Raw genomic sequence first — 13,909 nt, forward strand, 5'->3', positions numbered from 1 at the left:
TGTTCCATTGTATGGGGATAAGGGGATCTGCCCCAAACCTCTAGTTATGTCCACACCTGTAATTGAACCCAGAAAAGAGAAAATAATAATTGATGACCAAGGCAGTGAATGTGAGTCAGTGATTTCATTAATACATTTACCAATTAGAGGACAGATAAATGAAACCCCGAGAAGAATTTCACCTAGTAGTTCAAAGGAAGTACAAATAGAGACTTCCACAGGAGTCAAAAGTGCACAATAGTAACACCAAAAGAAATAGAAAGGTGGGCACAGGGAATAGACAAGCCAAAACAGCCACTGAAAATTTGAGATATTTACAAATTAAAAGTAGAATTGGAAGAATTGATAGCTGGAAATGTGGGACTAGACAGGCTAAATACTTACAGTGAAGAAGAGTTACTGTTGATTTGTAGAAGTATCACTAGAAATACAAAAGTATTCCATAAGAAACTGACAGATGTAGCCCATGAAATGGGAATCGAAATAGGGAAATCCAAGGTATTACAGAAACCATACAGAGCAGAATTCAGTAATAAAGACTTAGAAAATATGAATGGGTCCGGAAGAAAGTTACAGGTTAAAGAATTAATGACCATTCTGCAAAAATGGGGTGATCTAGACAAGTGGAAAGCTAGATGGATGAGGAAAAAGGAAGAAGCACAGGCAAATAGAACAACTTCTGAATATCTGTTGAAAGAAACAGGAAAGGTCGAGAGATTATGTCCCATGAGAGAGGTACCAGGAGAAGGATATGTACATGTTCTATTGACTAGACAGGATATTTATTCTTTTACTAATGATTTCCCGAAGCTAAGAGAAAAACCAGTTGAATGGTACAGGCAAGTTGAGAGATTTGTGAAAGTTTCAAAGGTTTTGATAAAAGATTTGGATGGACTGTTTGACATAGTGGTACCTGCAGATTTGTGGACAGAATATAAAATTACTGTTGATTGGCCTAGTGATGAATACCCAAGAGATGAGAAAACAGGAGCTCCTTCAGAAGAGGTAATGAAGAAATATCACCATGTGATCACCTTCTTGAAAGGAAAAATTCCTGTGAAAGAAACAAATTGGGTAAAAATTGACAGAACTACCCAGGATAGAAATTAGTCAGTAGATACTTATTATGAACGACTGCTGCAAGTGTTTAAGCAGTATGGTGGATTTGAGAATATCGGAGATAAAGATATCGGACATTTCGTATATCGATGTGTGACAGGGTTAAACCCAGAAATTGGAGATATGATTCGTCAACACATGCTGTGTTGGCAAGCAAGGCCAATAGATGATATACTCAAGTATGCAAAGTATTGCGGAGACGAAATTGACAATAGACGGAAAAAGTTAGAAGAGAAAGTGATGTGGGCCCAAGTAAAACTAGCAGAACAGCAGGAACTCCAACTAAATAGTCAAACAGGAAATCAAGGGAAAGAGCAAGGCCAAGGTGAAAATAGTGGGGGGAAACCAAAGGGAAGAATGAGTAGAGAGGAGGCAAAGAAAAAGTTTACCTGTCATGGGTGCGGAAAATTGGGGCATTGAAAACACAAGTGTAAAAACATTCAGAATAATAATGGCCCAAATCAACATTTAAATCCACAGACGCAGAATGAGGTAATAATGAGCCAACCGCAGCAGGTTGTAAATCTACAGAGTCAGTTGCCACCTGCCCCTATTCCAAATTTTGTGAACCCAGCCAAGTACAGTGCGGACACCAGATTTCAAGGAGGAAGTGGTAAGAAAAATTCTGTGACAATTTCTTTTGCAGGATAATTATTTCAGTGACAGTGACCAATGATGGTGCCTGAGGAGGGAGGAAAAGGAGTGTGTACTTGGCGCATTCTTACCGGTAGATCAGTCAGGTCCATATATTAATGGTAAAGTAGAAGGAAAAGATATTACCTTTTGTTGGACACTGGTGCTACCCGTTCTACTGTGAGAATAGCAGACATTCTAAACCTACCCCTCTCAGGAGATTCAATCCAAGTAGAGGGCGTTTCAAACAAACAGATTAGAACTCCTATTAAAGAACCAATGGAGGAATGCATTGGCAATTTCAGGGAAATGCACAAATTCGTGGCGTGTGACGCCAGTCCCGTAAATTTTTCAGGCAGAGATCTACTGTGCAAAATGAACTGCACAATATTTTGCACACCGGACGGTGTTGCATTCGAACCCCGGAGGAAGACGGAGTCTATAAAATCATGCTATATAAACAAGGCACAGAGGTAGACGAGATGTATTCCTTGATGACAACAGACAATTTACCAAATGAGGTCAAATTGACAGTAAATCCGGAGATGTGGGATTTTACAGGAAAAGAAGTAGAGCTAATGGCAAATGTAGATCCCATAAAGGTAACCGTGAAGGAAAGTGCAGTCTATCCGAACACCCGACAATATAAAATGAGTCCCAAAGTTAAAGCTGGTGTTGCAGCAGAAATTGATCGAATGATTGAGCAAGGAATTTTAAAAGAAATAATAATATAATGAACAGTCCATGCAATTCACCTATAATTGGCATTAAGAAACCCAATGGGAAATATAGGGTGGTTCAAGATTTACGAAAGATCAATAAGATTGTTGTACCATGCTGCCATGTAGTGCCTAACCCTGCAGTAATTTTGTACCAGATACCATGGAAGGCAGGATGGTTTACTGTAATTGATTTATGTCACGTTTTTTTCTCTATTCCATTGCATCCCGATAGCCAATATTTGTTTTCTTTCAAATTTGAGGATCGTATTTTCGTTTGGAATCATGTTCCTCAAGGGTATACTGAAATAACCCTGGGCGTAGTTTGCGAAGTAGCGCTACGCGTAGCTACGCGAAGCTACGCGAAGTGCACTTCGCACTACGCGAGCTGCGCTTAGCTTCGCAAACTGCGTAGTGCACTGTGCAAGATGCTGCTCGCACTGATTGCACAGTGCCGGATGCTTGTCCGCACTGTGCAATCAGTGCAAACAGCATCTTGCACAGTGCAAGCGATCGTTTTCTGCCACTCGGGTAGATTTCTACTCGAGCGGCAGCTTTCTCAACGCGGCCTGGTAGTTTCTAATCGCGAGCGGTCGTGAGCATACACAACCACTCGCAATGAGAAACCTGACCTCCCCGCGTGGAGAAGCTTGCCGGGAGGTTTATTTTCCACGCTTGCGATCAGCAACTTGATGTTGCTGATCGTGAACGAGGAAAAAGTCTCGCCGGGATGTCATTTTGCTTGCTCGCAGTCGCCAACTTGACATTGTGGACCGCGGGCAAGCAAAAAATGACCGCTGCACTATGCTACGCATGTTTGCACTGTGCTACGTGCAATTTGCGTAGTGCGAAGTAGCGCAATCTTCGCAAACTACGCGAGCGTAGCGTAGTGCTTTGCCTAGGCTTATACTGAAAGTCCTTCAATTTTTAACCAAATTTTGAAAAAGTGTCTTGAAACCTTAGTTCTGCCTAAGAAGTCAGTACTGGTGCAGTATATCGATGACCTATTGGTCGCGTCAAAAATAAGAGATGACTGTGTTACTGATCCAATTGCCTTATTAAATAATTTGGCTGATGGTGGACATAAAGTGTCCCCTGAAAAATTGCAGTTTTGCAGACCCGGAGTCAAATATCTTGAACACCAAATAGAACGTGGAGTCAGGAGAGTGACTTCCGAAAGAATAGAAATAATAAGACAGGTGAAATTGCCTGAAACGCAGAGAGAAATAAGAATGTTCCTTGGAGTTGTGGGATATTGTAGGAAGTGGATTGTAGGGTTTTCTTTGCTAGCCAAACCCCTAATACAAATGACCAAGAAGCAAGCAAAAGATCCAAAAGAATGGGATGATGAAAGTATGGAAGAATTTGAAAAATTACGGCAGTGTCTGTGTGAAACTCCTGCCTTAGGTATGCCAGATTACTCGAAAGAATGTGCACTGTTTTGTTGTGAAAGGAATAGTTGTGCACTTTCAGTTTTAACTCAGAGACATGGTTTAATGCGACGTCCAGTGGCATATTTTTCTGCTACTTTGGATCCTGTACCCTCAGTTTTACCTGGTTGTTTAAAAGCAGTAGCTGCAATGTGCACAAGTCTAGAGCAAAGCGAGTCAATTGTGATGGGACATCCAGTAAAGGTGCATGTTTCACATTCAGTTGAGATTCTGTTAACAAGGACTCAAACTCAGTATCTTACCCCTAGTCGGATGACTAAGTATGAAAGAATCATATTAGGTGCTGAAAATGTGACAATAGTCAGGTGTACAGTTCTAAACCCAGCTACCTTGTTGCCAAATGTATATGGAGAAGAGGTGAGAGATGAAGTCGAGCACGACTGTTTGGATGTGACTGAACTTTGCACCAAACCCCGTCCAGACATACAGGAAGAACCATTGAAGAATGCTGAACATGAGCTATTTGTAGACGGCTCGTGTATGCGCCATGAGGAGGGAGGACTAAGTGCTGCTTACGCTGTATGTACATTGGCTGGAATAGTCGAAGCATCCTATTTACCAGGAGTCAAATCTGCACAAGTAGCCGAATTAGTGACTTTGATTAAAGCATGTAAAATTGGGAAAAATTGGAAAGTAACCATTTTTACTGGGTTGTGCATGATTTTGGCCAGCTCTGGATGCAGAGGGATTTCTTGACTTCTTCAGGATCCCCAATTAAGAACGGAAAATTCATAAAAGAATTGCTTGAAGCATTACAATTGCCAAAAGAAGTGGCAGTGAACAAGTGTGCCGCACATCAGTCAGGAAATGACTATGTGATAGCTAGTAATAGGTATGCTGACCAGGTTGCCCAACATTGTGCCAAATATCAAATGGCAGTGAACAAGAAAATTGAAACAAGTGGAATCAGCTGCCAACTTATGCTACTCTTAGGATTAGAAACATAGGAGGAAGTAAGACAACTACAAGAGGAGGTAGAATTGAAGGAAAAGGAAGAATGGGTGAAGGAAGGATGCGGAAAAAGATCACAAGACAATGTGTGAGTTTACCTAGATGGCAGCCCCAGCATCCTCAGCTCCGGGCGCCTGCCGTTGACGACATCAGGCAGCGCCCGGGCTCCTCATAAGCCCTGCAGGCTTCACGCAGCGCGGGACGCGCGCGGGCAGCGCCCCGGCGAAGCCCGGGCCAAGGGCGGGCCCGTTTGAGCCCGTTAGAGACCGAGTAAGGCCGGGCCGGGCCCTCCCCCCTTCAAATTACGTCAAAAGGTCAGTAATGGCTGGATATTTGAAAGCTGTGTGTCCCCAGGTACTCCTGATGTAGCGGTTCCAGCCCACCATGCACCATAGGATCTTATGAATAATATCAAATCAGGTGCGCCCAGCGATCCCTGCCCCACCTGGATGATCAAACAGGTGGCAGATATTTCCTGCAGGGCCCTCACACCCCTCTTCAATAATATATTTCAAACGGCCACTTTTCCTACCCTATGGAAAAAGGCCTCAGTACTTCCTCTTCTAAAGACACAATCCTTGGACCCCAAAGATCCATCTAATTATCGCCCCATCTCCAGACTCCCTCTACCAGCGAAAATGCTCGAAAGAGCTATGAACAGACAACTCAGCAATTTTCTTCAGCTGAATGATTCTCTTGATCACTCACAATATGGTTTCAGACCAAATCATAGCACGGAGCTGGCGCTCATTAAAACGACAGAGGAGATTAGAGAAACCTTGGACAAAGGAGGAAGTGCTATGCTAATCCTTTTAGATCTATCCGCGGCCTTTGACACCGTGCATCACGAAATTTTGTTAAATCGGCTGTCAAAGACCGGGATAACAGGACAAGCCTGGAAGCTCCTGGAGTCCTTCCTAAAAGACAGGCTTCAAACAGTCGAATTAAACGACACTACATCTGAAGCTTTTTCTTTGCCATGTGGGGTGCCGCAAGGCTCCTCACTAAGCCCCACCCTCTTTAATGTTTATGTGGCCCCCTTAGCCGGTATCATCAGGTCATTCGGCTTCCAGCTTACCTCCTACGCCGATGACACGCAAATTGTGCTATCGGTAAGGGAGGGGGCTGAGAACGAAACAGGCAATCGCTTCTCGAATTGTATGCTATCCATTTCCAGGTGGATGTCAGCTAACTGTCTTAAGCTGAACTCGGCTAAAACAGAAGTGGTGAGGTTTGGCAATAACCTCCGGATGTGGACTCCTGACTGGTGGCCTGACTCACTAGGTCTCTGCCCCATTCCCTGTAGGAAGGCAAAAAACCTGGGAGTGATGATTGACGATAAACTCAATATGGGCGACCAGGTGAGCAGTGTCACTTCAGGCTGTTCCTTTGTACTTAGAATGATTAGGAAAATCAGGCCCTATCTGACTGAGGGATGCCTTCGCACTGTAGTGACCGCACTCATACTATCCCGACTTGACTATTGTAACAGTCTTTATTTGAATATGCAGTTACAATATCAAAACAGGCTGCAGGTCATCCAAAACGCCGCAGCCAGACTCCTGACTCGAACCCCTAGATGGGTATCAGTTAAAGACGAGTTGAAAAAACTGCACTGGCTCCCCATCCATTTTAGAGCCAGGTTCAAGGCCTCGTGTATTGTGTTCAGAGCCTTGAATGGGACAGCTCCCGAATTTCTTAAAAATAAATTCTCCTGGTATAGACCAGGTAGAACGCTCAGATCATCTGGAGCCAAGCGGGTAAAAGTTCCTTACATAAACAAGGTAAATTGGGGAGGAAGGAGCTTTACCTATGCAGCCGCTAAAGTCTGGAATGGATTGCCGTTCACACTGAGAAATGCTTCAGATCTCACCTCCTTTAGGAAGACTCTCAAAACCTGGTTCTTTTCCGAGTTCTAATTCTTCACGTCAGCGCAGGCTTTTCAGTGTTTAGCGCCAGGACACCGCAAGGTAATCGTGCGCTCTATAAACTATTATAACATAACATAACATAACATAGCCGTATAACATTTGTATAACTTGCACTGGTGCCTGGAGTTTTGCTGCCCAATTGAAACCGTACGCAAGGAGTTGAATATTCACCACTGAATGATGTCTACCTCACCAGTAACAGGCCGGAAGTCCCTTGTTGGTACATTAGACCAATTTTTGGTAAGGGTTTCTTCTATCTTGGATAAGGAGATTGATGTTACCGAGAAGCGTATGTCGCTGGGTTCTCTTACCAACAAACGCTCCTCGTTGGGCTATCTGTCACAAGTACGTTCCCCTGTTCGTACCTTGGAATCGGGAACTGATACCGGCAATGTAAGCCTTGTGCCGGACGATCCTGATAATAATCCTTCTTGCCACGACTCACCAATGTTTTGCATTCCAGATTCTGATGGAACTAATCTCAATACGAGACCAAAAAAGGGCTCCACTAATCCTCCACAAACCATTAGTATGACGGAAAGTGTAAAGACTAGGTCCGCCACGAATCCAAAGGCTAAAGCACCCACCCTAAATAACAAAGAAGCCCTGAAAACCTTGAAACCTAAGAGAAAGCGGAGAGAACCGCTGGACGTTGGACACACAGCAAAGTCCAGAAGAATTAGCTTAGGGGCCACATCTGAGAATATCCCTGTTCCCAAAGGAGTATCTTCAGCTAGTGGGAAGGAGAGCGCTCCTATGTTGCCCCCCTTGATCCCGCCCAAGGACTTGCATAATCTGGATGAAGATTTTTGGGGGAAACTGGAATCAATCTTTTACAAAACCTGCCAACCAATTTATAGTAGGCTGGATAGAATTGAAAACAGATTGACTTGTTTAGAGTTGTTGTGTTCATCAACGCAGTCCCGGCAGAAACATGCTACCAATAGCCGGGGGTGTGAAAAATCTACTGTGAAAACCCCGAATAAAAATGTTTCAACTACTAATACTGCACCTACTTCTAACCCAATTATTGCTACAACCAACCCACCTGACAAGGTCTTAGGGAACTCATTGCACACCTCACATGTAGGTAGCCTAGAGAGTGGGGGGATTATACAAGCGACAGCTAACAGTAGCCATGTAACAAAAATAGCAGATAGGGTAGATTATAGTCTTCGAGCGACAATGAAACATCCAAATATCCACCTCCCCCCTGAGTCAAGCCCCTACGTTACAATATTGGCAGGATTTAAACCCTTGGGTCCAGACTCTAGGGAGGACTACAGGGACATAAAGAACAAGTGTGTGTATTGGCTAAATTCCAATCGCCCCTTACCCCAGAATGTTTCCACAGAAATCCTTTTCGTGCGTCGAGTTAATTGGATGGGCCCCAAAAAGAAAAACATAGCAGGAGATTGCGTAATAATTAATTTCAGAGATCCTAGGGCAGTTGAGCACATTTGTCACTGGCCAAATTCAAATTCTCGTTCTCCCATCCTTTCCCTGCCTTTGTCCTACTTCTATGATAATTGTCAGTGGCCCAATATAGCGGATGTCGGCTACAGTGGTAACAATACGTGGCCTAGAAATAACAGATATCCTAACGTGCAGACGGAGGGTATCAGATCCTCTGGTCTGGAAGATTGCGATTGACGATCAAATTCCTGTAGGTCTAGGAAACACTCATGCAATACAGATGTAATCCTTGCAGAAAATTGGGTAGCTTACTACACCCTAACCAAGGACGATAATATTGACACTAACATAATTAATGAAACATTACTGGACCAGCGCCAGCTGGGGGAAATATACCGGCCTCCAGCTGGGACCGGACTTATATCCCTATCAAGCACTGACATTGCTGTAGCTGGTACACCTGGTAATGTTATGTTTGATACTCTAACTAATGAGAAAACTAGTAGTACCAACAACCTGACTTCTTTAGCAAGGGAAAGCTCAAGCCTGTCACAAGGGACTTTAAGCCCTCACAAGGGTAGACTACAAGTAAGTGGCCAATTGTCAATAATGTCCTGGAACATAGCAGGCCTAGGTCAAAAGATGGTAGACCCCGATTGGCTGGGTTTTATATCAAAATTTGACATGTGTCTCTTTCAAGAGACTTGGTTGATAGATCCCTTGATATGCAGTGGATTTCTCAATTATCATACCCCAGCCTTAAAAAAAGGAAGAGGTCGACCATCTGGCGGGCTAACTATATGGATTAAGCAAGACCTAGGATGTCAAGTCACCCAAAGTTCTAACATTAGTAACGATATATTATCTGTAAAGATTGCCTCAAATGACGGGGTAAACCTCGAAATTTTTAATGTTTACGCACGAGGTCTGCCGGCGGGGAAAGAGTCTCCAGTAGTACGACTGCTGGAAGAATCAATTGACTCTTTGCCCTCTAACTATCTACCCATTATAGCAGGCGATTTCAATGCCTCGTTTGAGCCCCTGGATCACGATATATCTCAGCTTGCTGCTGAAGAAGATGCAAGCTGGGGAATCCCACCCCTTGAGATAGCCCCAGTAAAAAGGTGGTCTGGGGCAGCAATCCAGCTAAGTGGATTATGTCTAGGTAGTCATTTGAGAGCAGCTAATGGCAGGAGCCCGTCTGACAAAAGTGGTTCAAACACCTTTGACAATGGTCGTAGGGCAAGCAGAATCGATTATTTATTGATTCATACCAAACTCTGGCCCTATTTTATAGATATGGAGGTAGTAAATAGAACCGAGAGTGATCATCACCCGTTGGTCTCATCATTTAATTCATCCTTATTTGGCGCTACCGAAAAGCCACAAATAATATATGAGCCAGAGCACCGCCTGTCTAACGACATGCGCCACCTAAAATGGGACCAGGTTGTAGATGACCCAGAAGTTTTATTAGCAATAAAAGAAGAAGTTACCCTTGCATTGGAAGAACTGGGCTCACCGGTCGAGGGTCAGGACTTCCATCAACGTATAGTGGAAATTCACGCAAGGCTTTTTGCGGGCCTGCGGAAATATTTCCTCAAACCCGCCCCTCCCAGGAGCTCCATGCCGCAAAGAAAAGCGGGATGGTATAATAGTAAGTGCAGGAAAGCCCGGGATGAATTAGGCAGTGCACTCAAGCAGAAGGACCCAACACTCGTAAGATTTGCTAGGTCAAAATATGGGAAAACTCTCAAAGAGGCAAAGGTAAACTGGGAAAATGAAATTTGAAAGGATCTTCTTGAGGCTTCAAAAAGTAAGAACAGCAAAGTTTTTTGGGATACCTACAAATGGGATAGGGGTGGTATAGCAGAGCGTCCTCAAAACAATGTGCCACAGAACGCTTGGATAGACCATTTCAAACCTCAATATGCCGCGCCCTCCCAAAACTTTCTTACTGAGACCTCTTCCTATGTATTTTACAAAAAGGCCATATTCACGCTTAAGGATGTGGACAGAGCACTAGATGGAGTAGTCAGAGGAAAGGCCCCGGGAATGGATGGTATCCCCGCAGACATGTTTACCAATGACAGAAGCCTCTGGTCGAGCTATATTATGCGACTTGCCAACGCAATTGCCCAGGGAGCGGACATCCCGCCTTCATGGAAGTGCGCTGAAATTGTCCCAGTATTTAAAAAAGGAGACAAATCAACCCCCAGCAACTACAGACCAATCAGTTTGATTGATTCGGTCCAAAAGATCGTAGGCCGTATGCTTCTATACACAATTCAAACTTGGATGGATGACTACGACATCCTTAGCCCAATGCAGGCAGGGTTCCGTTCCCGGATAAGTACAATCGACCAAGTCTTCCGGTTTGTCAACTTATATTGGAAGACGGTGGTCTTGGGGAAAGGCGCCCTTAATGCAGTCTTTGTAGACTTAAAAGCTGCATTTGACTTGGTCCCAAGAAGTAAGTTCTGGCAGGTCTTGATGGAGCTGGGAATCGCACCTGAACTCCTCACCGTGATCATCCGCTTGCATGAGGGAAATGTTGCCAGGGTCCGCTGGGGGGGCCCGGGGGAGGTGACCGAGGACTTCCCGGTCGGCAGGGGAGTGAGGCAGGGTTGCGTCATGGCGCCGACCCTGTTCTCGCTCTTTGTCAACGGGGTGGCCGGCTGGCTTTCGCGGACCCCCACCGACGCGCCGATTCTGGCAGGAGTGCGTGTCCCTATCCTCATGTTTGCGGATGACACGCTGATAATCTCTAAGACCCCTGGCGGATTGCAGAAGGCTGTCGGGTGTTTCGAGGAATTTTGCGCAGAAAGAGGTCTGGAGGTAAACACGGGGAAGACAAAGTTCATGTCCTTTAATGGATCAAAAACCTTTAGAGGGAAAATAATCATGAATAAGTCGCCCCTGGAGGAAGTGACATCATTTACATACCTGGGGATAACATTGCAAAATGACATGCGTTGGGGTTGCCAACTAGATCGGGCTGGCCTACAACATAAACAAAAAGCAGGGGCCTTGTTGGCTAGATTCAAAACCTCACTAACTAAGCCAATTTCTCCAGTTTTAGAAATCTATGGCACTAAGGTCCTGGGCTCATGCCTCTATGGGGCTGAGCTCTGGGGCTTTAATAACTTGAATAGCTTGAAAGCTCTAGAAAATGCTTTTTTGCGCAAAGTCACAAACCTCCCTTCCAGCACACCACTGCGACCGCTATTATTGGATTTGGGCAAAAAACCCCTAGAACATTTGGTGAGGCTACGTCCAATATTATACTGACGTCGACTCTGGTGTACTGATGAATTAACCCATTATAGGAGTGGCTTTAAAGATATCATAGAATCTGACAGGTCACAAAAAATATCATGGCTACAAGGGATAAAATCCCTTTTGGGAAGTATAGGCCTGACAGATCTTTGGAAAAAACCTGCAGACACCATTTTTCCTTCCAAAGAAAATTTTAAAAACATGTACTGGGAATGGGTATATAGATTGGAAACTACCCAAGGCCTCTCTACCCATTTAACAGCCCGCTTTCTGGATTTAAAAGCCCTTCCCCATCGAGAAGATTACTGGGATATCATTGAAAAAACCACTGACCGCAAGTTATATTTCCAGCTGCGGGTGGGTACACTACCCATAGCGGAATTCACCTCTAGATGGGGGAGGCAAGGCAGTAATAATGATAGGTGTTACAGATGTGCCGAATCATGTGAGAATATTGGACACGTATTATTTTTCTGCCCAATGTATGTGGCACCTCGTAAAAGATGGATACAACCCATCTGCAAGCTCTTTGGTACTAGAAGATATGCTACTGCCCTTCGTATTCTGTGCACTGATCCTACCCCCCCAATATGTATAGCAGTGGCTAAATTCCTAGGGTGGGCCTGGTGTATAAGAACAAAAGCCCTGAGGCAAATTGCCAATCCCTCTTCTTTGACTTAACACTTAATTGCATATCCTCTATGGAGAATCTACCTGTTGTTAACAAATAGAGTATTGGGATGTGAAAGCTATGCCTAGCTAATCTTTGTATATTATAAGCTGACATGTAAAGTCTTTTAAATCTAATTTTTACCACAAGCTCGTCGGCCACTATAAATTTAATTGTAATTTTATCTTTTTAGGTAATTTATATGTATTTATATGTAATGTTTGTATGTGCTTTTATGACTTAATTGCCGAATAAAGCTAACTGATTGAAAAAGAAAAAGCAAAGAAACATTGATGAATGGAGAAAGTGGGGATATTAAATAACCGGCAAGAGAGAGAGGTAAAGAGACAGGAAGTGTAGGATGGTAGGAAAAAGAGGCATGAGGTAGAATCAAGACTCGACAGTAAAGGCAATTCTGGAATTAGGCATCACTGGCGATTATTTATTTGTTTGTTTATGTATTTAACTTATTTATTTTGCAATTTAAGACCATGTTGTGAATACCCCCATGCACCGTCTCTCGCACACATATTCTTGATTCTTTCAGTCATATTTATACCAAAAAATGAAATTATTAATAGATTGTAATACACCTTTTTTAAGTGATGTCCACAATTACATTTCCACCACCCTAGGCAATTGAAATTCATAATGCTTACATTTCGTAAATTTAGATTTCTTTCAATCACACGTCTAGTAAAATTATTGCCTTTTTTGGGAGTACTTTTTTGCAGCACACGGTGAATTTTTTGTTCATGCAAAAGCAATTTTTGCAGACTTGCTTTAAAATACTACTTGGACATTCCATGTCATTTCATGACATTTGCGAAGCTTTCCATTTCATGTGCGAACTTAATGGAACTTAAGTATGCAATTTTACGGTGCCCCTCTTCAAATAGTGTATGTGTGAGTCCCTTTCTACATCCGTTTCTCCTTAAGCCTAGCAGTGGGAGAAACCGATTAGAAGAGAAAAGTTGATTTAGTCTTGTGTCCTGGGGATGGGAAGGACGTGAGTTCAGACCCTTCCTAACTTCCCATCTTCGAATTGAAAAACACTCCTTTGGGAAATACAGTAAACAATCTTCGAACACACTTTTAGATTATTTCTTCCACTGTCTCCAATTAAAATATGCCCTGTAACTCATTACTATATTAGCATATACTGTTACCATAAGGTATGGTACGACTCGAACTTTGGGCTGTAGAGAAGTCACACTTGCTTTTGCATAGTACCCTACGCAGGACTGATGGAAATGAAACCCATGCACAGAGCCCCGTGACATCTGAGACTCTTGCCAAGAAGCGTGGCGTGAACGGACTCACCCAGGTGGAAAATGACTTACTGTTCGGAGACACGAGCGGCAGGAAGAGCAGAAGCCTGAATCTGCAGTAATTCATGGTGAGCAGAGCTGGGAGTGAAGGCATCTGCCTGGCGGGATCCGCAAGTGAGGAGGTTGAGTCTTTGCCTTCCCGGGTCTATTTCAGTTTCCACGACAACCAGATTCCCCGTGAGGACAATCCATTATTCATGGAAGGTGGTAGCAGGCACAGGTGTCTGTCTGGCTGGGGTCACCATGCTCTCATCTTTCACTGTGCCACCTGATAGGGCGAAGAGCAGGTAGACAGGAGGACTGGAGCTACATCAGCTCTGGGCTGGGGACAGGATACTGGCTGTCATGTGCCAGTGATCCCTGTCCGGCCTCGCCATCACCGCTTCACATCCCTAGTTCCTTAGTCAAA

At 43.9% G+C, this 13,909-nt stretch overlaps 1 protein-coding gene across 1 annotated transcript in view; it reads right to left on the reverse strand.

Annotated features, from left to right (window-relative positions):
* The window catches only part of LOC146867305 (trypsin-3-like), a 177,907-nt gene extending 164,280 nt beyond the window's left edge, over positions 1 to 13,627 (reverse strand). Inside the window, exon 1 of the mRNA XM_085614893.1 lies at positions 13,513 to 13,627. Within this exon, the coding sequence (XP_085471019.1) occupies positions 13,513 to 13,594 (82 nt within the window). The 5' untranslated portion in view covers positions 13,595 to 13,627. The remainder of the gene's footprint in view (positions 1 to 13,512) is intronic.
* Between the last annotated feature and the right edge of the window lie 282 nt (positions 13,628 to 13,909).

The sequence above is a fragment of the Triturus cristatus genome, chromosome 1_2 (assembly GCF_964204655.1).
Source record: "Triturus cristatus chromosome 1_2, aTriCri1.1, whole genome shotgun sequence".
Lineage (NCBI taxonomy): Eukaryota > Metazoa > Chordata > Amphibia > Caudata > Salamandridae > Triturus > Triturus cristatus.